The 24,436-nt window shown below is 39.6% G+C and overlaps 1 protein-coding gene across 6 annotated transcripts; it reads left to right on the top strand.

Annotated features, from left to right (window-relative positions):
• Nucleotides 1-1,057: 1,057 nt before the first annotated feature.
• Nucleotides 1,058-23,577, top strand: LOC135212031 (dnaJ homolog subfamily C member 30, mitochondrial-like). 6 transcript variants are annotated; one of them, XM_064245333.1, is made up of 3 exons: nucleotides 1,058-1,084; nucleotides 1,538-1,888; nucleotides 19,421-23,577. In XM_064245333.1, the coding sequence occupies exons 2-3, from the start codon at nucleotides 1,628-1,630 to the stop codon at nucleotides 19,916-19,918; spliced, it is 759 nt and encodes a 252-aa protein (XP_064101403.1). In that variant the 5' UTR covers nucleotides 1,058-1,084; nucleotides 1,538-1,627; the 3' UTR covers nucleotides 19,919-23,577. The 6 variants fall into 6 exon arrangements, with proteins under 6 accessions (XP_064101403.1, XP_064101398.1, XP_064101397.1 ...); XM_064245328.1 differs by having other exon boundaries at nucleotides 1,078-1,150; XM_064245327.1 differs by lacking the exon at nucleotides 1,058-1,084 and adding an exon at nucleotides 1,085-1,154.
• The last annotated feature ends 859 nt before the right edge of the window (nucleotides 23,578-24,436 follow it).

The raw sequence follows: 24,436 nt of genomic DNA, 5'->3' as shown, positions 1-24,436 counted from the left end.
TTGTCCTTGACGAACCAGGTAATATAAATATCCCAAATCTAGTTTTTATCAAGCTATGAATTATGACAGGTAGATTTTAGACTACCTGTCCCAAACAACCTCTACTTCTTGTCGGGAATCTGCATTTTTGCAGGTCTGTCGGTTTAGATGAAGCTGGCTTATACCAGAGCGGACTTTAGCCTAAGGAGGCCCGCAAGTCCGGCAAGGTGTAAAAGGGATCATGGTGTCAGGTGTGGACCTTTGGACCTTTACAACCGACGGAGACGAGTTTATTCATACAGCACTCCTAATGAATATACAATTAAGGCATTACCTGAGTGGATACTAGCAAGTGCTCTTATGTATATCAGACCAGCCCTAAATTTTCCCTACTATTATGTGTTAATTTCATAGCACTCTTTTGCATAAGCAACCATGTCTTCGCGTATATGGTAGCCCGTGCTTGGATCATGTACTATACGTTCCGACGAGACCGTGATTAATGTAACTAGCTGCTACTAAGGGAAATAACTATTAGTAAAATTCCAAACTAAAAATTTCCAATTTGGTAACCTTTTGGCTACTTCAATTCTTATTTAAAGAATAGCTATAGTTATTTTTCATATGGTAGTGATGCAGCTAGGACTCTATAAATAAAATAAATCATCCGTGACTCTATTGGTTGTTTTTTGAATTTGCGCAAAAATGTGGTTTGATGTTTTACATAAAATAATAACGATTTGGTTGAAATTTACATGTAAAGGAAGAATTGAAAGGTGACCGAGAATTTGTGAATAGCGAGTTGATTACCCGGAGACACACGAACGTAAAGAAGACCCTTGTAGTGTATTTTTGATAAATAAACAAGGGATAAGAAACGAGAGCTCGGATAAGATTCATCGTTATATGAGGAAAACTAATTTAATAAACACTGAAGTTCAGAAGATGGAAATTTCGGGGGTGTGTGTACATGATATAATTCTATTTACCACTACTACTACTACTTCTAAGAGTCGTTCAATGCAGAAAGATACAGCACTTTTTAACGGTACTAAATTTAAAGCGAACTACCCTTTATTTACTTCCATCAGCTGACGAAGGTGATGTAAGTTCCCGAGGTTCAAGATTCTACAGTGGTTGTTGAAGTTCAACACGAAACTTTTCCGGCTGTGTTGGTAGCAGATCCATATATACCTTTAAATTATTATGTTTTGTGAAATTAGAATATATTTGAAACTTATTTTGGTGAAGCTTAGGCTAGGGCCTAGGTAATTTGGATGAAATACCTATGTTAATTGGCAAAATAGGCTAGGTATTAGGTAGGTAGCCTAGTAATACTAGTAGGTATTTAGCCTGCTGGCTCTACCTACCTAGCCTAAGTGTCAGCGCTCAGAACGGCCACGATACCAAAGTTGCATAATATCCAATGCCTGGCGAGACTGCTAGGTATATCAAACGATGTGTTTAAATTTATCTAGGTAGGCAGTTAAAGTTTACTATAGGTAGGTAGTACCTATAAGTAGCCTAAATGTGCTTTATGTTTGTCATACCTAGGTAGGTAGGCTATGATGGTGTTAACTAGCCACAGGTAGCTAGTAAGTGCAAACTAGGTAGTTTGCTTCATCCAGGACGATAACTGGCCTTGAAAATGACCCTCCTTTGCCTGTCCTACGGAACACGAGGAAGAAAGCTCAAGAAGTCATTGGGAAACGTCGTGTGGGACATGCACATTCGCAGAATCTGGGCAGTTAGAAAGAGCTTGTGCGACTCCAAATACAGTTTACTGGTGGGAGGTACTGTTTGTGTGCAACCTCTGGACAAAGAACGCTTTGTGAGATATTATTCAAAACCACCCAAGACAAATTATTACGATACGTTAGGCATCACACCCAAGGCAACTCATGCTCAAGTAAGTTTACCTGTTTTTCGGTCATGGATAACCTTAGCCCTAAGACCCTAGCTTTATCAGGTAAAGAAAACATTCTTTTTTTAGGCATTGGATACTATAGGTAGTTTTAAATTTGGGTAAAACTTCACTACCTACTAGGGTAAAACACCACGTGGACTAGCCAACTCACTGACTACCATGGCTAGGCCACCCTCCGATAAAGTACTTTTAACGCGTCCTGACACCGGAGATGGTCATCAGTCATGAGTTGTTGTTGGTGAGAGAAGGAGCTAAAGACCTCTACTCTCCTTTCGAATTAAGTATTTTCTCCAAAGTTAGAAATTAAGGCCATATTTTAAGATTTAAACAGAGGGTAATGAAAAGGGTGGCCAACGCAGTGCCCACACCACCAAAACGCTTTCAAAGTTTTTATTACAACTCAGAATATTTAGAAGATTGATGCCATGCTGATGTTTGCGGAGTTGCTTGTGTCAATAAACTTACCATTTCCTGTGCTAAATCGGCACACCACTTGTATCCATAGACGCTGGGGCACTTTCATCACAGCAGTTGCACACCCGACCTCTAACCATACTTATCGAAGGGGACTACCTACGACATTCTTTGTGGCGTTTTGCGCTCTTCAGTTGTTTATCAGTGTAGTCAATTGGTATGTGTTTACCCTCCAAACTGGGTATGAGACTTACAAAAAACCGGGGAAATAAGTGAAATTAGCGTATCTATTTGTAGTATATATACATATTACAACAATTTTATCATTACTGCATTACTATGACAACTAGAATTCATGGAAAATTTGTAAATGCATCGGCGTATGTGTGACGCTCCACTAGATTGGCAACGATGACTCATTTTTCATCGCGTCATCTGCTCGAAAGTATACATCCGAAATATTTGTAATTTTTTGGGGTTAATTTGGTTGCAAAAAAGGGATAATAGACATCGATTAAATAAACATTTTGAAGTAAAGTTAAACTAAATAATGAGTAAAGTAAACAATTAAGGGAATAAAGCTTTGCATCCATAATCAGTGTTGTTGTCTGCTGCTTGTAACTGTGTTTGCGGAGTGAGTACTTAGGAACCAGGAACAGCAATGTGGTTCAAGTGCAATGTGGAGTGAATTAAGACCAAAATGTGTATAATTACAATCAGATAAGCACTGGAGTTTCAGTTGTGATGGCAGTAAGGATAAAACCACCGATTACAAAGTAAAAATGAATTCAATTAAAACCATGACCCTGGGAATAAAAAGTTTCATACTTTCACTAATATAGGCAACAAAATGTTGTTTTATTGTGCAGATTACAACTGCAATCTTGAGTAAGATCAATAAACGTTACATATATACGCTAACATTGTTCAAATGAGTGCTAGGAAGGCTGGGAAAGATAGTGGATTGTCTGTGGTTAGACCGCCGACCAGCCTGATAATAGCCGCCATATTGGATTTCAAAACTGCCTTGAAAACATATTTTACGAAGAGTGTCACATGCTTATTTTAGTTTGTATGGGGTTTTCATATATCACATTATGTTGACGAAACTTCAAATCTTTTGAATGGTATGCTTAAAGTTGTAATTGTATTTTGGTTTCACCAATTAAATATCGAGTGAATAAGGCCTGGTCAGCGTGATGACGATGGATCGTCCATAATTGTTTATCCTATTAAGTGAATGACCTAGCAGCCACCGATCCTGGAACGCGGCTACATAGGTAGTAGCTACCAATCCTGGAACGCGGCCACTTTCCCTAAAAAGCACTTGAATTATGATTTCATAATTTAGAAGAAAAAACTTACTTCGAGAGGAGTATAAAGGGCATGTTGTGCTGCCTGGATGGGCCACAACTCTTGACTGATGCTCACAGCAGCGAATTCAAGACATTTTTTGGGAAGTGTGGCTGCCATGTCACTGCTCGGTTATTTACCCTAGTTGCGCAGCCTGATTCCTGCCAGTCGTTGGATGGGATAGGTTCCTCATACATAAATAGACCTAACCTTTCCTAGTATAGGGTAAGTAACCGAACTGCGAAATAGCAGCTACCTCTCTCAGAACGCGGCCACTATTGTAAAAAGCGCTTTAATTGTGCCATTATTTCGTAATTTAGGAGAAAATGCTTTCTGCAAGAGGAACATAGAGGTCTCGGTGTGTTGTCAGGATGGGCTACAACTCTTAAATGATGCTGGCAGCGAATTCAAGTACTTTTTCAGTAAGGTGGCTGCTAAGTCACAATCTGGTCATTTACCCTATAAACCTGTGCAAAGTGTGCACACTGTCTTGGATAGTATGGGTAAGCAATTTGGCAAATGTTTAGTTCAAACTGTTATTGCATTTTGGATTGAAAATGTGTTTTAATGTGTGCTGTGAATGTTTTTGAAAGTCATTGTAGAGATAATGTAATTCCCCTTAAATCCTACAATTAACCCATAGGAGCTGGTATAAAAAAATATGCAGCAACCCAGACTGGGGAAATTGAAGTGGGTCAATTTAAGAAAAAACCCTCAAGATATGCAAAAGCACATGCTGTTAGAAAGAAAATATTAAAAATTCTCACTACCTTCCACAAGATGTTGAAAATGACTATTTATAACCCCTTGTGAGACATCTTTTACAAGGCAATTATAAATATTACCAAGTTATACATGTTTTTTCTAATAAATAATTTATTCTATTTTGTAAAGATGATATTGTTATGATACAATAAAGTTTTATACATACTTACCTGGCCAGATATGTACAATAGCTATTACTTCCGTCGTCCGGACAGAAATTTAGAATTTTCGCGGACAAGCTACGCGGCAGGTCGGTCAGGTGCTCTACCCCCCACCCACGCCCGCTGGGTGGCGGGAATAGGAAGAAACCATACCCGTTTTACTAATTCATATTTTTTCTTCCAGCTGTCTCCTGAGGGGAGGCTGGGTGGGTCCATTTAAGTTGTATATATCTGCCAGGTAAGTATGATATAAAACTTTATTGTATCATCAAACAACTATCATTTTTATACATTCAACTTAACCTGTCATAAAAAAAAAAAAAAAAAATAAAATATACATAGCTGATTCACAACCATTGGTGGAGGGTAAAAAGGACAGCTATTACTGAATAGACAGGTAAACAAACATACGTTGTAGGTAATAAATAATAAAACCGTGGTTCCTATGTGTTTTTAAGACGAGGGACTCGACTTCCTAAGCTATTGCTAGGTAGTCTGCTTTCGTCTCAAGAGCCTCATCGAGGATGTGACCTTATGGCTAAGAGTTTTGCTTGTAGATCTGTCAATAGGGTCTTAATTCCAACCCCCCACTTTGTTTGATACTTGACAGAATCTATGCTGGTCATTTTGTCAATGGGGTCTTCTACCCACTTACATGAGCAAATACAACAGCATGCCTATTTGGCATAATTTTAAAATTTTTTTTTCGTTTAAGGAAAGCACAACACCGATCCCGATAACTCCTGATCCTAAAACACGGTGGGGTTTGTTGCTTAATTTGAAAAGAGCTATCCCCCAAACTCATTTCAAATAACCCCAGAAAATAATACACTTATGTTAAATAAAAAAAAAAAATTTTAATTCCACTAGTTAAGGATCAGTGTCGGCTCCCTATCCCAGCAACGCATCCGTTGGACAGCTATAACAAAGGAGATAAGGATCTCTCATAGGTCCCACTTGATCTCCCTTCGGGTTTTTTCTGCAAAAGAAAGAAGTCAACCACAGAGTTGCATACCTCCCGTTTATTAAGACTAATTATGACTCTCACGAACATATTGTTATGGAAAAAGAACAATGAATTGTTAAAAGCCTCGCACTTCAAAGCGCGTTTTTAATTCTTCAGCTGTTTTGAAGGAAACATCAAGTTAACTCAAGAAAGGTGCTTTAGAGATTCCCTCTTCCAAAGAATACCATGGGCTTTCTTTGCAAACAGATCTCTTTGGCTGGATGAAGCCCCAGAGCCGTGGCTTGCGCCTGCCTGGCGCCTCGCGCCTGCCTGGCGTTGTCCGCGCCTTCGCCTGGCGTCTCGGCGCCTGGCGCTAGAGCCTGGCGCCTCGCGCCATGGCTAGAGGCCTGGACGCCCTCTCGCCTAGGCTGGAGCCGCTCGCCCGCCTGCCTGGCCGCCTCGCGCCCATGGCTGGTGCCTCGCCGCCATCCATGGCGCCTCGCGCCTGACTGGTGACCTCGCTTCTGGCTGGTTGCTTCGCTTATGCCTGGCGCCTCTCGCCTGGCTGACTTCGTCCCCAACTTGCTTGGAGAAAGATTCCGAGCTTTGTTAAGAGTCTCGATGAAAACTGGCTGATGGTCCACCATCGGAACAATTTATTTGCCTGATTTTGATTAGCCCTCTAGCGCATACTGCGCCAGATTGGAGGGCCTACTCCTTCTCCGTCATCAGACAATTTGACAGTGTTTATTTGGACTGTTCTTAAGCTCTGGCGTCCTTTAATGCCCTGTTTGGCATTTTGGTCTTTTCCTGGTTTATTATGGAGCCGAATTGGCGCTACATTGTCCGAAAGTTCTGAACATCCACAATCGTTTATTCAAGGAAGAAAGGAAAATGGGGTGGAAGAATTCTTTCTTTCCCTTTGAGCTTATGGTCCTCTGCCCAACAAGGGGAGGGTAAATTTTAGTTCGGACTACATCCAGTAGACGATAGGAAATGATAATAGTCCGAGAAGACCGTCTTTCCTCCGAGGAGGGATCAATACTTGATACTTCAGTTTTGCTAAACGAGGCACTCTTCCTACATGTTGACGAGCGAGTTCTCATTGTTGCAAAATCCTTCCCTACTCCATTGCACTAACGGCAGGGAAAGAGCCTGGAACAGTTTAAGGAGACTCTGGAGCTGAAATTGGGTAGGATTCCCGATTTCTAGCTCTTTAAATATAATCTTCTCGAACCTTTCTGGGAAGTAGTTTTGACGCCAGTCATCGTAATTCCAAAGACTCTGTCAGCAAACGTTTAAACCTTAACCTTATCCTTACTTTTTGTAGATAACTAACGTAAATACATTGCCTGGACAACGAATCCATTTTTCTGTGCAAAACGTTGATCCATGGAATAAAACAGGTTATAGTTCTTTTGCCCAAGCAACACCATGCTGGCAGGAACCCATTGCCGAGTCTTTCTAGAATTTGATTCCAGATTCCAAAGGGGTCCCGCAAAACCCAGAAAAAAAATCTTACTCGTTCCTTTTGGTCGATTAGTACCAAGAGAAATCTTGATGAGGCAGACAGTTCCATCTTGTCAGAAACAACGGAATCTGAGGCCCAAAATATGGATCCCAATTGGTAACTATAAAGATCTCCAAGTCTTGTTGTTTATAGTAGGTAAGGTTGTTTTGTAAGATCCCGCGAATCTCTTAATGCTCCTGCCTCTCTCCAATTCCTTTATAGAGACATGAGGTATATCCTTTTGTTTACCTGCGTTCCTTGCTGTAGCAGATATATACAAATGGTAATTCTTTCTTCCCTCTAAAGGGAAAAGGAAGAAAAAAAAACCGCTTATTCGTGGTTTCCACAGAGGGTATCAGAAGAGGACAGTTTCCTTCATTCCTCTCAGCACGATCTTGCAGTAATTATTCTTATCCTTATCCATGGACTACTTGTCCATTTGTACCTTGAAAACATCCTCTCATTCCATGTTCCCTTCTTTTGGTCAGTCTGCACGCAGACAGACTCAGAGTGGAGAGGTTGTTAAGCGTTCCATTTCTAAAATAAGATGCTGAAAGAACTATTCCACGGACTGTCTTGGAAAAAGACTTACCAAAACCTTGCACTGTAAGAATAACGTGTACCGTCTGACGAATTCCAACCGTTCTCTAAAGTTCCTAAAAATGAGGCATAAACATTATATCCTCATCTTTCCTTTGACCCCTTCCCGTTTGTCCTTACATTTCTGTAAAGGGAGTTTATTCGTTTTGGGGGAGGGGAAAAAAGACTAAATTTTATTCCCCTTCTCATAACCATCAAAGATGGGGTGTATTTGCTACCTCCTCTCTAATATTCTTTCTTCCTGCTCCCTCGTGCCTGCCTGGGCAACGGAGGAATAAGGAAAAGAGAATTGGAAAAATTTATCATCGTTTATTCTGCCAAAACAAATTATTATTATCCTATTCTCCTACTAAACTGATCCTAGGATCGGAGGAGAATCATTCAAGATTCCTATTCCTAGGGACATTCAGGCCGTAATGTACGGTTCAGATACTTGAAAGAAGAGCCTCTCACCCAATACTGAGAGCTCCCTACGAGTTTTTTCTTTTCCAGTACCAAAACCATTACAAGGTCTCCCGCTTGGTTATATGGTTTTACATAGGAGTAGGTAAAGGATCTATAACCATCCTGTTAAAATTAACAATGAAAGAGGAGAAAGGGAGTGAGCTGCATGGTTCAAGGGAACTAGCCGAAACGTGCAATAAAAAAGGGGTTGCCAAGGTTCTTTCTAAAACCTGCACCCAAGATTAACTTATGAGGTCTTGATAATATTTTTCTATCACCTTGTGTCTCAATAACTGGTTGAGGAAAGCTGAGCGAGCGACCTCTAAAGATTATCAGTTTCTCTTCAACCCATGTAAAGGTTCTATAAAGCGAAGAAAACCCGCTTATCCTGACCACGTACTACGTTCGCCGCCTTCTGTGCGATATCTACGAATAAATTGTTCAGTAGAGGGTTGCATTCTTGGCAAAAAGAAAAGAGTTTTTCTCCCCTTCCAAAAACAACTCCTCTTGCCAGGAGAGAAGTTCGCTCACGCGACCACCTATATTACCTGAAACATTGAGAAGGTCTGTTCTTTTGTTAGTAGACTTCCGCAATTTCAGTTAATCCTGACAAGGGCCGGCCACGGCCTAACCTGGTGGCGACAACTTTGTTTGTGCCCGTGTCCGAAAAAATAAAAAAACTGATCTTGTTTGTCAGTTCTCAAGAGGAAACTCTTGGAAAGCTCCTAAAATCTTCCAATGCCCTTTGAAAAGAAATTGGAGAGATCCTGATGTCTTTGCTACCTGGCTGGCGCTTCTTCGCCCTGGCTGGCCAGCCATCGCGCCTCGCTGGCGCTCGCAGCCCCCCCCCTGGTTGGTGCCTATTAGCCCACTGGTTAAAGCCTGGCGCTCGTCGCCTGGCTGACGGACCTCGCCGCCTGGCTGGCGGCCCTCGCCGCCATGGGTTCTGGCTGCCTATCGCCTGGTTAAAGCCATGGCTGGCGCCTTTATATGGCCTATTATTCTTCAACCTTGGTCAGGAAATCTCGATATCAAAATAAGAATAGGTGCCTGTAAGAATCCTATAATTCTACAGTACTTCCATTGTTGGATGTTTTCTTCGCAAATTTTCCTCTAAATTACGACGTATATCGGAAGGGGAATTATTCTTTCCTCGGTTTAATTCTTCCGTATCCCCCTCCCCCCCCCCTTTTTTTCCCCCCCCCTTTTTTTCCTGAACAGAGAATGGACCACCCTCCAGTGCGAGTGGACTGAGTAACTTCCCATCTTCTATGTAGGAAAGGCATCAATTTGCTCTAAGGTATTATCTATTAACTAATTATTTTCCTAGTTAGAGCCAGGCGTCCTGGCTGGGCCGCCTTATGATTTCCTTATGGTCATGGTTTGAGGAAAACGGAAGCAGTTCTACAGGAAGACTGTTTTGTAGTCTTTCTTCTTGCTAACGAGATCTATGAAGAAGACTTCTCGCAGGTTCTCACAACTCTTTGCAATAAATGTTAGGACATACCTTAACAGTTGATTATCGTCGATCGAGGTTTACTCAACGGCGACTCGCAAATTCTTGGCATTGCTTTTAATTTAATAACTTTTAGCTTCAAACGAGAAATATTTTGGGATGGTGCCTCTAGGCTTATTGCACCAAGCTGGAGCGCAAATTTGCGCCAAGGTTGGTCGCAACCTGGCGCCAGGGCCGGCGCGCAACTTGCGCCAAGGGTGGCCGCATACTGCGCCAGGGCTTGGCGGCCCTCCTACTAATTATCCTTTATGGTTATGTGCCCCAAGAACATCTGTGTCTTTATGGTACCCGACCTCCTTTTCATATGTTAATTCCGTTCTTATTATGAAAAAACTTTTATATACGTAGTATAATCCATTCAGGGAAACCATTTCCCTCACTAAAAGAATGTTTCCCATTCCGACTCATACAACTTCGCTGGCGCAATTCCTCCGATTCTAAATACGGTTGTGTGTTCTCCTCCGAAATACGCTTAAACCTATACCGTAGCTCTTGAAGTGAACTCTCTATTACATACCTCTCTTCTTATAACAAGTATGTATTCTAAATAAGCCATGCTTTTGCAAGTATGCAGTGCATTAAATCAATATCATGTTCTGCCTGCATTTATAATCCTTTAATCATGTTACCTAACGGTTAAATAACAGCTTGAAAGGCTTGTAATATCCTTCTTATTGAAGATTTCCCTAACAAAAGGTCAGACCAATCATTTTATTTATGATAGCTTCAGTATTCCCTCAATCCCGAGGCTAAGACCACGATTTGTTAGGGAAGAGATAAGCGGATAGTTTCATCCCATTCCGCAAGGAGCGAGCGTGTAAACGACCTTCTCAACGACTGAGAAACAAGATGGTACTGCGAACTGACGTTTGGGGTGACGGGTTGGTGGTGTTCAAAAGCGAAAATCAGTTCTGGCCTTTGCCCTTTTCCAGAGTTGCCAGTTACTCCATTAACATTAAAGGAATCTTATAAATTATTATCGAACTTCAGGAAGTTTTTTGTTATATAAGCTATAATTAAGCTAACCGCTAACTTCGACAAGATCCCTAGAACTAAATAGGTGTCGTTTACCTAAACAACAATTCTTTTTAAACCTATTCCTTCCTAGGAAAGGTCCTAGAAGGGTACTGGCTAATTCATGGAAACCTCTTCTAACACGAAGAAAAACAAATGTTCTATCCTACATTTCTCAATCCACCAATAAAGATATGCTTTCCTCCGATCACTTCTCGAAGCACGCATAGCATCATATAACCTCATACTCTAGCGGTAATAAGAATCCTCTATAAGTAACTGTTAACATTAAGGTGAAACCTCGTATTAATTTGTAGGAAATTTTTGTAAGGATTTCCACTTTAGACCATTATAGCCATAATTTCGGTATGGGTGTCTATGCCTTAGCCATACCGTAGGTCCTGTCAAGGGTGCGAGGTTTTGTCCTAAGCATGGTAGGAGCTAGAAACTTGTAAAAGTCAATACATGATATGCTTTATCACTCAAACGAAGATCCATATAATTCATTCGATTGGACAAACAATCTAAATCATTCTCATCATAATATATTTATGTCTAAAAAATGCACCGATGGGGAATTTTATGCTTTTGGAAAAAAAAATAACAATTTCGTAACCCCATGGGTGTCGCTCATTCGTCTAGTTGCGAAAAAAAAAGAAAATGTTCGAACAATGACTTTATCCCAAATGTTATCGAATGATCTCTAATATTATAAGGCGCTTTAAATCGTCGTCCCCCCCCTGATTCCGAAAGGGGTGATCGATTAATGTCATTCTCAGTTTTGAACTAAATTCTACAGGAAGGCATTATACGGGAGGATCTTCGCCAATTTTCAAGTTCATTTGAACGTTCTTCTATACCATCGGGAAGGAACCGTAGGCATAAATAAAAGGGCGAAACACTTTTGTTTTTTAGGATGACCTTTCCAAATGGCTATCCCTGGCAGTCTGGGACGCTCTAAAGAAACCTGCCGAGGGGGACGCCTGACCCGGTTGGGGGATTCTCTGAAAACCTCCTTACGGTTTTCGACATTCCTTCTCCTCTGGGCTTGTGAGCTTGGAAGAGGTCTAGACCTGAGAGCGAGACAGCCGATCAGACGCACCCTCCGAACCAAAGATCCATTATTCCCTGTTAAAAGTTAGCCCAGACGATCGATGGCGATGAAACACGAAAATCCATCAGGAGGAACTGCAACGTTGTTTACATTCCAAGCGACAGAAAAAATATGAATTAGAAAACGGGTATGGTTCCTATTCCCGCCACCCAGAACGGCGGGGGGGGTAGATCACCTGACCTACCTGCCGCGTGTGCCGCGAAATTCGAATTTCTGTCGGACGACGGAGTAATAGCTATGTATATATCTGACAGGTAAGTTGAATGTATAAAATTATAATTACGTACAACACACACTCAAAACAAATGAGAAATAAATTCGGTAACAAATTCTGAGCATATTTGTTGTAAAATATTTACGTAAATTATCAAGAACGAAGATGCAGTAACATTTTGGGATTTATTCATGTTTGTTCTAATATGTTCCAATATTTCTTTGCACTTTTCTTTGCAAAATTACATCAATAACTGGCATACTATCATAAAAAATAAGAACTAAACAAGCAGAAACCTTATGGTATATCTGTGATTAAATTTATGAAAAGACATCATGCGAGACAGAAAAGCAGTACATCCTCCCTTGAAGTCAAGACCACAACTAAGCTCCTGAGCCACCCAGTCTCTCATTTTAGCCAGTCTAAAAGTTGCCATTACTGAATTAATGGGCTATAGGTAATGGCACCTCTTTCCCGCTTGATTACCCCAAATCGATGGTACGTAATACAGTTATTCACCATAAGTCACTCCGTCGTCCACCCAAAGCCTGTTATTGCTACTCATGTGAGCATGTCTGTCCACTAAGGGTTAACAGGACCATAGTGGGTACAAAAGCATGTCAGCCACACAGAGGGGCAAAGGGGCACTTGTCTCCCCTGCCCCCTCTCCGAGAAATTTTGTGACCATGGAGGTGACAGTGTTCCTTTTTAAATGAACAGTGATTAACTTGAAGAAATTTTTTTTCCTTCCATTTTATAGTAGTATATTTTTTCAGTTCAAGTAAATTAAAGGTATCCTTATTATTATATTGTATTAATATTTGTATGCATTATTCTGTCAAGAAATGTTTGATTTCAGTTAAACAATATATGCACTAAAGTATATGGAACTATTAAGAAAAAGTAGATTTCTATCTATTTTTTTCTGTATTGCATCTTGCTTCACTTATATTATTGGCATCGCAGTTCACTGCATATATGTATACATATATGCATGTGTATATGTATGTATATATATATATATATATATATATATATATATATATATATATGTATATATATATATATATATATATATATATATATTTAATATGCACATACAGGCAGTCCCCAGGTTACGACGGGGGTTCCGTTCTTGAGACACGTTGTAACCCGAAAATCGTCGTAAGCCGGATCATCATAAAAAATACTAAGAAAACTGTGTAAACTGCATTGTTATTTAATTTTTTCGGAAAAAAAACTTCAAATATTGATTATTTTGCATTTTTGGTGTCATATTTCTTCTGTCAGATGAGCGATGAAGGTGTCGTAACCTGGAACATATGTCATAACCCTGGAAATAATTTCTGATGAATATAATTGAGAAGCGCCTTAACTCGGAACGTCGTAAGCCGAACCCGTCGTAACCCGGGGACTGCCTATATATATATATATATATATATATATATATATATATATATATATATATATATATATATACGTATATATACACACACACACATATATACAGTGGTCCCTCTTATTCGCGGGGGATGTGTACCAGACCCCCGTGAATAGTTAGAATCTGCGAATGTTTCAAACCCCTATAAAAGGCCGTTATTGAACCTAAAAAACGGTTAAAACGGATCCTGACTGGCTAAAAATATGTGTAACCTTTCGGCAGTACTTAACTTAGTTGCGGCAATAGCTTGGAACTCCATTGCTGAAGAGATAAATCCAAATAGCACTCAAAACACAGAGCAAGGGAAAAACACGTGCGTGTGGAAGGGCGCTAACGTAAAGGATGGCCACGAGAGGCGCTGCGGTCGGCGTGGGAGGATGTGTAGTAGTAGTTGCCAGCACCGGCCATGTATCAGCTCTCTCAGGGAGGGGGATTTTGATGAAGGAGAATTCTAAATGGCAAGAGGTCCGTGGTAGTGGTCTCACTCGCCCCAGTACCATACCGACACCCTCTTTTTATTTAGGGTGAGCGAGTCAGTTATTCTGACATCCCCCTATTTTTATTTTTTGTATATGAACTTTCCTGTCAGATATATACTTAGCTTACGTCTCTGACGTCACGACAGAATTCAAAACTCGCGGCACACGTGACAGGTAGGTCAGGTGATCTACCGTACCCACCGCTGGGTGGCGGGTGTAAGAACCAATCCCACTTTCTTGTCAGATTTTCTCTGTCGCCTGGCTTGACAACACCTGTTGTTAAGTCCTCACGATAGTTGGGTTTATTTCTCGTTGCCGGGATTATTTGGATTGACTTTTTGGTGAAGTACCCTTTGTCCGTTGGCTTGGCATGCGCTATTTTGGATTGTTTTTTTTATTTTTCTCTGGATTTTTCTTGTAATGGCTGACTCTGATCTTAAAAAATCTACCGTTTTTCGAGTGTGGTCTGTGAGTGAATGTAAAGTGAGGCTACCTAAAGCATCGGTAGATCCTCACAATATATGTATGGGTTGTAGAGGTAATGAATTTTCTTTCAATAACCCGTGTAAGGAGTGTGAAAGGTTGGATGAAGATGGATGGAAGTCTCTTTCTTCCTATTTAAGGAAGTTAGAGAAAGTTAGGGTCCGTAAAGCTTAATCAAGGAGCTCTAGTAGATCGCGTATTAGCGAACTTGATGTAGAGAACCCTGCTGTAGAATTAGTACCTTCTCCAGTTTCAGCCCCTGCTCCCAGCATCGAACCTGAAGATTCGCATTCGGAGGTGGCCTCCATGAGAGCCACGATTAGGAGTATGGAGAGCAAAATACGCTCTCTTGAAGGTAAGAGTGATAGTGCCAGTGAATTGTGCAGTGCCCCTAGTGCAGTGGAGGGTGCGTCTGACCACCTCACTAACGCTTCCAGGCCTAGACCTCTTCCAGACTCCCAGACCCAGTGGAGGAGGAAAGTCAACAGCCGCAGGAAGGTTAGGGAGAACCCCCACCGGTCAGACGTCCCCTCGGCAGATCCTGTTGCACGTTCCCAGGCTGCCTTGGATAGAGCCAAGAAAGAAGTGTTGTGCCAGTGCTTCTCTTCGGATGGAGCGCCTCGGAAGCCTCACGCCCTCTCAAGAGAGCCTGGAAGGTGCCTTGCGCCCTTCCCTCCAGCCCTGAATACTTCTCGGAAGAGCCGGAGGTAGAAACCAAGAGATCTAGGAGATCACAAGAACCCTCTTCTCCTTTTCTCCCTCGACCCTCATCTCCAGTTGAAGCGTTCAAAAGATCGCCAGCGCGCATCCTGGCAGGTCTGCAGGCGCAGATCTCAGCTCTGGCTGACTCCTTGGCAGGGAGTTCTCACCGTCGGAAGGACGTCTCGCTCCCGGTGAAGAAGTCTAAGAAGGACCGCATGGATTTCTCGCCTCCTGCAGGAAGGTATCAAGAGCCTCGCAGCCGTGCTTCTTTGGATCAAGAACACAATAGGGACTTCTCTCCGAGTAGGCGCTTCTCACCCCTGAGCAGGCGACAAGAGCCTGGGAAGCTTTTCGCGCCAAGCAGGCGCTCTTCTCCTGGTAGCCGCTCGTCCAGAGTTAGACAAAAGGAACAGGACGAACATTTCGCTTCTAGCAGGCGCTCTTCGCCAAGGATCCGTTCTACTCCTGGCAGGCGTCAAGAGCCTGACAGGCGCCAGGAGCCTGGTAGGCGCATTTCACCTGAAGTTCGCTCTTCCCCAGAGACACTCTCTCCTCTCGGCAGGCGCCGAGAAGCGAGTAGGCACCCAGAGCCTAGTAGGCAAAGAAACCAGTAGGCTCCGATCACTGAGCAGGCGCCCTTCCCCAGGTAGCCGCTCTCTTCTGGACAGGCACACAGAGCCTTGTAGGCGCTACCCGTCTGGTAGGCGCTCTTCGCTGGAGAGCATTTCTCCCCGTGGCAGGCGTCAAGAGTCTGGCAGGCGCTCTCCTCCTGGCAGGCGCTCTCCTCCTGGCAGGCGCTCCCCCCTCAACACGGCCTTAGGATATGACAAGCGCGCATCTTCTAGTAGGCGCTCTCCTCCAGGCAGCCGCTCTTCGAAGCGTCATTCTTCCGAAGAGGATCAAGAGGCTATGGATGAAGAGTTATCCAAGGATTCTTCGGTCTCTTCATACAAGAGGCTTACAGACCTCCTTTTGCAAGAGTTTGGAGATTCACTTTCTGCTGTTGCTCCTCCTTCACCGCCTTCTTTGTTTTTGACGGCGAAGTATGCTTTCGGCAGTCTTCAGGAATAGAGGATTAGATCTGGCAGATAACAAGGATCTCCACGATCTCATAAGATCCTTTGAGACTACGAAGTCTAAGGAACCGGTTCCTCCTAACTGGAACCTAGATGTAGTACTCAAGTTCCTGTCATCCGAAAGGTTCGAACCTCCTCATCTGGCGTCGTTTCGAGACATCACTAGGAAATGCTTATTCCTATTATCTTTAGCTACAGCAAAGAGAATTAGTGAATTACATGCTCTGGAGGATAGAGTAGGATTCAAGGGAGACTCAGCTATTTGCTGTTTAAAACCTTGTTTTAGCTAAAAACGAGAATCCCACGAATCCCTGGCCTAAGTCCTTCAGGTTAAAGGCTTATCGAGTCTCGTAGGCAGAGAAGCAGAGAGGTCTCTATGTCCTGTAAGAGCTCTAAAGTTCTACCTTCAGAGAAAACAACAGATGGGGGGCTCTAGACAAGGTCTTTGGTGCGCGGTAAAAGACCCCACAAGACTGATGTCCAAGAATGCTCTTGCATTCTTTGTGAGAAACGTCATTACAGACGCGCATAAGATCTGTCCTGACGAAAAGTTTCGACTGTTGAGAGTGAAAGCTCATGAAGTGAGAGCAGTAGCGACGTCTCTCTCGTTTCAAAAGAATATGTCACTTAAAAAACATCTTAGATACGACATTTTGGAGATGCAACTCAGTATTTGCATCTCATTACTTGAGAGACGTCATGGTGACCTATGAGAAATGTTTTTCTCTGAGTCCTTTCGTGTCGGCGGATACGATCCTGGGTATGGGAGCCAACACCAATCCTTAAGTATATACTTACCTTCTTTTTAGATATGTTTCTAGAGTCTTTTCTAACAAAAAGGGCTTGGTGTCGCACTGGCGGCCAGTTCACTGTTGTTCAGTAAGAAACTCTTGTGATATCTTATTAGATGAGTATAAATTTTTTTTGAAATTTATGTATGTGTGCGTATTGTGCTTTTTGAGTTATGGTTGTTGTGAAGAGTTTCGGGGGATAAACTCGGAACAATCTTATTTCTAACATGTGGTTAGGATCAGGTGGTCGGGATTGGTTGTATGCTCCTTCATAAGGTGTATTGTCATATAAGTGGATCAGCACCCATTGACAAAGTCCTTTCAGGCTCTGCCGAGTAAGCGGATAAGACCCCATCGGCAGACCCACAAGAACTCTTGGCCATAGATCATATATTCTCGCTAAAGTTTTTCTTGAGGTGATGCAGACTACTGGGCAAACACACAAAGTCTACCACCTATCAGGTAGGAACCAAGGTTTTATTTATACCTACAACATATGTTGTTTACCTGTCCTATTCCAGAAGTAGCTGTCTCTTACCCTCCACCAAACGGGTGCCAATCAGCTAAGTAATATATCTGACAGTAAGTTGATTGTATGAAAATGATATTTGTGATGATACAATAAAGTTTCATACATACTTACCTGGCAGATATATACGATTATGGCCCACCCAGCCTCCCCGCAGGAGACAGGTGGAAGAGAGAAAATATTGATAGAAAACTGGGAATGGTTCCTAGTTCTGCCGCCCAGGGCAGGCCGGTAGATCACCTGACCTACCTGTAGCGAGTGGCGCGAAATTTGAATTTCTGTCGGGGACGATGGAGTCTTAGCTAAGTATATATCTGCCAGGTAAGTATGTATGAAACTTTATTGTATCATAACAATATCATTGTTTCCCCTTTCTTTGTACTTGAGTGTCTCTTTCCCTCCACCAAGGGTGTCAATCAGCTAAGTATATATCTGACAGGAAAGTTCATGTACAAAAATGATATTGTTAGTATACAATAAAGTTTTGTACATACTTACCTGGCAGATATATATGATTGATGGCCCTCCCAGCCTCCCCTCAGGAGACAGGTGGAAGAGAAAATCTGACAAGAAAGTGGGATGGTTCTTACACGCCACCCAGCGGCGGGTAAGGTAGATCACCTGACCTACTGTCGCGTGTGCCGCGAGTTTTGAATTCTGTCGTGACGTCAGAGATGTAAGCTAAGTATATATCTGCCAGGTAAGGATGTACAAAACTTTATTGTATATTAACAATATCATTTTTCTCTGGTAATGTTAGTATCATTTACCTAGAAATAATGAACTTAAGGGATTATTTCATGAAGCGACACGGACTGAGCCCAGAAATGCTAAAAACAGCCTATTTTGTTAGTTAAAACTCAAGAAAAAAACCAGGAATTTGTGGATATTTCTCATAGAAAAATACAGCGAATGCGCGAATTTTCCGCGAATAATGCAGGGAAATGTTCCCGAGAGAGAAATCCGCGAATCTGGAGGTGGAAAACCAAGAGCCTTCTTTATGTGGTGTTCATGTTGATGTATTACTGGGGAAGGCACAATAATCCTGCAGCTATACCCAGCTTTCATATTTAGTCAAGTCATCTTTATTATTACATGTACAAGTACTTGTGTTGTATCCCATTCTCTGTTACCGAACCCTAATCTTCATCTTGGACTGGAATTTTATGTGAGTTGTTGGAATTTATTTATTAGGAGCTAAGACTTTTGTCATCTGTCTAATTCTTTTGCAAGCTCCTTATAAGTATGAGCAATGACTATTATATTAAAAAACAGTTTTGACATGGGGAAAACCATTTTTGGTAGCTGCTGTGAGTCCTCAAATCCACGCACTTTCCCTGGCAAAAAGGCATGGGACTAGGCTGAAAATTTATCTTGCACAGACCTGGCATAAGTAATGAAGAAAATGGCTGACATATATATGTGCTGTTGACACATCTGTGTGAAGGCTGAAAGGAGAACCAAGGTACTCCTTTATATTCCATCACAGTGCCAGCAAGTACTATTCTGGCCAAGACTAACTATAAGCGAACTCTTTGAGATTGGTAGGTATGTTGTATGAAGCCCTGGGGAGACCATGTGTTTACCTTTTTTTAGCACTGGCAGCAGCTACCAAATTAGGATTTGCTTTATCAAAACCTGATTTTCATGAAATTTTTTTGATAAATATATATATATATATATATATATATATAGATCTATATATATATATATTATATATATATATATATATATAATGGATGGATATATATATATATATATATATATATATATATATATTATATATATATATATATATATATAATATATAATATATATATGTGTGTGTGTGTGTACTTTAAATCATACAACTTATTGTAGGTTGATAGACTGTTCGAAGATAAATATTATGTAATTTAAACAAATTTATTTTAATAAATGGTTGCACATTGATCACTAAATTTAAATTCTCTTCTTTTTCAGGTAAAAAATGCTTATTATGACTTATCTAAAAGATACCATCCTGACCAATACAAGGGAAATGATGGTTCCCTTAAATTTAGAGAGATAACGGAAGCTTACGAGGTTCTAGGGAATTTTCAGAAAAGAAGGATGTATGACAAAGGAGTTTTTAGTATAGACACAGCAGCAACTCCAGAAGAGGCAGAAGAATATTCTTCAAAATTTTATGAATCTCGTAAAAATCGTGGTAAGATGCCATCTTCTGGTAGAACTCCTATTTACAACTTTGACGAGTGGTCAAAACTTCATTATGAATCAAGTTTAGATCGCAAACAGCAGGCAAAGATAAGATATGCAGAATTTATAAAGACTCAAGCAGAAATCAAAGAAGAAAAGAAGTCATATGCAGCTGTTTACATAATACTGATATTATTCTGGATATTTTTGTTTCGTGTTTCATTATCAAATGAAGTCGATGTACCAGAATTATCTAAAAGTAGAATAAAGAAAGAAAACTAGATTTTTTTTTAGTAAAGTGAGTACTTGGTTTGTATATAAAAATGTGATAATATATACTGTAAATAAAATTTTATCATATAAAATTCACCCAGGGCGAGAACATTTTTAATATACAGTACATACTGCACTGTATTACATTACAGTATTTAATCTTATAATTGTTTCTACAGTAATACAAACCCTTGTATTTGTTCATGAGTTTCCTTTGGTGACATCTGGTTTGGTCATTGAAGATTAGCAAAATGCTTTTGTAACAACTATTGGTTTCAACAAAATACTCATAAAGTTAGCATTATCTATGGTAGGAGTTGTCTTCCTTAAATTGACAGTAGTAAGCACTACTAAACCCTTCCTCCTTTCTTTCTCTATCTAAGCATCTGAAGTGGACATAATTGTCACCAGTTTGTAAATCCAGCCAACTGTTCACCATATTTTCTAGTGTAGCAAATTCCCAACCTTCTATTTCAGTCACTTGAGATTCACAGACAATGTCCCGGTGTTTTTCCGGAATAAAATTTTATTGCTGTACTACCTGACAAAGATGACACTTTGTCACAGGGTATCTTACATCCCTACCTAATTTTTTACTGTATTCTTTATTTTGAAAATTGCATAATTCTAGTAATTATAAGAGTAACACAGACTTCTTGTAGACATCGCCAGCAAACTCAGAGGAATGTTTTTCGAAGATATAATGACGTAACTTATGATGTCATTAACTTGCCTCCTTCTCGATGGATAATTGGCTATTCGTGAAAAAAATCTCAACCTCTAGCAACAATGAAATACAGCCAATACTCCTTGTTTACACTTTTTAGTATGTAGTAGTAGTAGTAGTAGTAATAAAGGATTCACGTCATGAGGTCGAGTGTTAGAAACTTAAGTAGGGTTTGCCACGAACCTCCTCACTTCCAAACAATTGTACAAGTCAAATCACAAAAGCTGTCTTGCAACCACGGGGACAATGACTTATCGTAGCCGCCATTCTTGAAGCCTTGGCAAGGTATGAATATTCATTCAGAATTTCAGAAACAGCTGCTCATCGTCATCACCTTGTGGGAGGAATCGGGACGTCGTATGTTTACGTCACATATAACTTTGAACCCATACATTAAATGTTCCGCCACTGTCTTTGGCTGCGTTATTGTGCTCATATGAATATACTTTTTTCTAATACGTAAAAGTGATAAAGAATGCTGCCAAAAATTGGGTAGGGATGTAACGTATATTATGGCTAAGTATCTCTGTCAAATGCACAGAAAAAAAGTTATTCCGGAAAAACACCAGGACAAAGGCTCTGAATCTCATAATAGTCATATATTTCAGTTCCCCCCCCCCCCCCACAATGAGGTCTATTATATATTTTGGTGTAAGTTTACTTAGGTGTAAGTTTTGCATTGCTTAGTAAATTTATTGTTTTCATTTGTGCAATTACCACCTTGAGAATTTGGTTTAGATTGCAGGTTTATTAGTTTTGAAAGATACAAATTCATTTAAAATGTCATATTCTATAAGAATGAGTCAGATTTTTTGATAGCAGTTAATGTAGATCATTGTTTAGGCAAAGGAATGCTGAAAGTTATTTGCAGAGGATGCTAATAAAGCAGTCATACATTCATAGTGAAAACTCTTTCTGATATGTGTATGGAGTTGACTGCTACCACAGATAAAGTTAGTATAATGTAATGGGTTTGTTTGAAAAAGTTAATTGTATTTTAAAGATATGTCCTCATTTTTCTTTACCCACCTGATTTCAGAATAAGCGTTTCGTTTATTGTTATGTATTTATTGTTATTTCTCAGTCATTATGTTCTTTATAATACTGATGTGTTCTTGTAAATAATTAAACTCAGCTGTTTGTGGGCAACATTTTATTTTACTAAAGTCTTACTGCAAGTAGCAAGATATGTTAACGAAGAGGTAATCATTCTTGAAGGGAGAGCTTATATGATTTTGTGTGTTTAGAAAGGTTAAATATAATTGCAATGATAACATACTGTACATACAGTATTACCTGTGCTGATCAACCATATACATAAGGCTACTGTAGTTACTTCAAGTTGTATTAGCTGTGAGCAAATTACTGCAACAATAATTGCATCAGTTAAATATGAGGTTTAATAACAACAGAGAATCAGAGAACTGTTCTTTGGAACACTAGACAAGGTAGGTCTAAAGGTTTAAAGAACTGTTGGATGGATGAGCAGTTAGTCTTTTATTAGCTTGGGTCTGAAGAATATATGAAAGTTAATTTAATAAGAGAGTTGGGCTTACCAGAGGAAGTCATTGACCTGTTTTTAAAAATACAATTACGTATAAGAACTTGAGAAACTAAAAATAGGTAGGGCATTCCCAAGTTTTTAGTAGAATAGAAGGACATGAATACTAAGTCACTTAAGTAGTCCAAGCATTACAAGGTGATATTTCAATGCTGTTAAATGTGTAAGGGACAAATTCTTCTAACAGATTTTCAGGAAATTGACAACCTAAATTATGTGTTGAAATCTGTGCCCCAAAAATACTAATGAAAGCAAACCTTTAATTGTATTTTCATTCAAAATAATTGAGAAGAATTTGTAAAAATTATACATTAGAGGTATAAAATTTTGTGTGACCCCATTCAGATGAACTTGACAAATGACCAGCTGAAGATAGCTGGGAGGTAAATGTAGAAGCATAGTAAAAGAAACAAAATTTGTATCTGTGAACACAAGAAGTGTTGAATATATTTATATTTCTGATAAGAACTTACTTTACTTGCAGTTCTCTTAAGTGTTAGATATATCTGGTAAGAAAAAAATATGAAATTAGAGCTTTTGAAATTAAAGAAAGGCTAATTTTTGAGGGGTAATTATAGATTCTGGTTAGCTATCATCTTTGCTTCAACAGTTTATTCAGTACTACTACTTTGGTTGCCTCATCCAGGCAATATTTCAGAAGTTAGAATGGGCCTGCATCCATAAAATCAAAATTATTTACAGCATATCATAATTAAGATTTTGCTTTGCAAATTTCATCAGTTCCTTGTTTTAAGTTCTTTAATATTCAATTAGAATAACAAGGAAATGTTGAAAATGGATATCTCAGGGATATTTACGGAACTTTCTTTTGCAATATTGAAGTTTTTATTTGTTGACATCACATGATCAGTACAAATTGTACTTTATTCATCTGTTGCTGTTTTATAGCACTGTAGTAGACTGAAATAAATTACTCTTATAGAATGTAGGTTGTTAAGTCAGGTGTAATTTCAGTTAAATGGCAAGCAAGTTATATGTTAATCATCTCCACTGGGAAAAATGAGCAATATTATGAATAATAGGAGAGAGACCCATGAGTTTAAATTTGTGGATATATTTTCTAGTTATATATACAAAATGTTTACAGTATACACTGGTAAAATATAAACCCAAATATAATGAAATGGATCTGTCTCCTATCATCAATTGGAATATGAATGATTATAAATGAATATCACAAATACAACTACACTGTAAGAAAATACAATGATGTTGATCAATGAAATTATGGTCAAGTGTTTTGGTAATATCTACTGTACTTTATTTTCATATAGTACAATATATTTTTTGTATAGGATACAAAATGTTCCTGTTGAATAATTTTCTTTGTACTATCTGTAAATATACAGGGAAAATTTAGTATAGTACTTCCTTTGATGCAATTATTAGTTAAGTGAACAAGTTTTAATGCAAATGAAATGTTGGTGAAATCTTAGGTGATATGTATTCATTATTGTAAATTTCTTGGGTCCTGAAATAGTGGGCCGTTTTACATTATGACCTCATGTTACGTATTTCTGATATAAAGAATACAACCCAGTTTAAGTCAGGGATGGCTGAATCAGCAACAAAGTCCGGTTATAAAAGAAACTGTGGCCACAATACTGGGATACTAAATTTATTTATATTTACACACGAGAGTTGATTTGAAGCCAAATATCAGTGTTACCTATATTAAAAGTATTTTAGGGGGTTATGCTGTTTTTTCTTTGAAAATTGGTAAAAAGTAAACCAGTACCTATGGTTGTGATCATGATGTATAGTATTAACAAAATGATGTCAATATATCTGTTAGAAAAACTCATTATTTTGGTTAAGCCATTCAAAATGTTCTGTTTGGCCTACCCAAATGGGGGATGTACATATCTTGACAAACATTCTGGTTGACTGTGTACCCTAACCATTCTTGTGGCATTATCAGAACTTTTGGTTAAAAAGGATAAATAGAAATGTGGATAAACAGTTTTCTGTTTGATCCCATCCTTAGAGAAATTATATCTATCTAATGAAATTCTCTTGTACAACTACATGCCATACCACTCAATACAGCACTGTAAAATCTGTTTGTCATGGTGAAGAAGCTTAGCAAGAAGATGGATAGAGGGATGTTTAATTTGCAAGATTACACAATGAGAAGCCTGAAGAATAGCCTTCATCCAAAGTGAGGAATAAGTAAGGATGCTTTATTAACTTGATTTCTCATTATTTCATGAAACTA

This window comes from Macrobrachium nipponense, chromosome 40, assembly GCF_015104395.2.
Source record: "Macrobrachium nipponense isolate FS-2020 chromosome 40, ASM1510439v2, whole genome shotgun sequence".
NCBI lineage: Eukaryota > Metazoa > Arthropoda > Malacostraca > Decapoda > Palaemonidae > Macrobrachium > Macrobrachium nipponense.
This window is presented reverse-complemented; position numbering and strand designations above follow the sequence as displayed.

What these genes read in the sequence shown, in the direction of transcription:
- LOC135212031 (XM_064245333.1), top strand. Translation starts at nt 1,628, where the DNA reads ATGACCCTCCTTTGCCTGTCCTACGGAACACGAGGAAGAAAGCTCAAG. An exon ending in CCAAGGCAACTCATGCTCAA is followed by an intron (nt 1,889 to 19,420) that starts GTAAGTTTACCT and finishes CTTCTTTTTCAG; the next exon opens with GTAAAAAATGCTTATTATGA.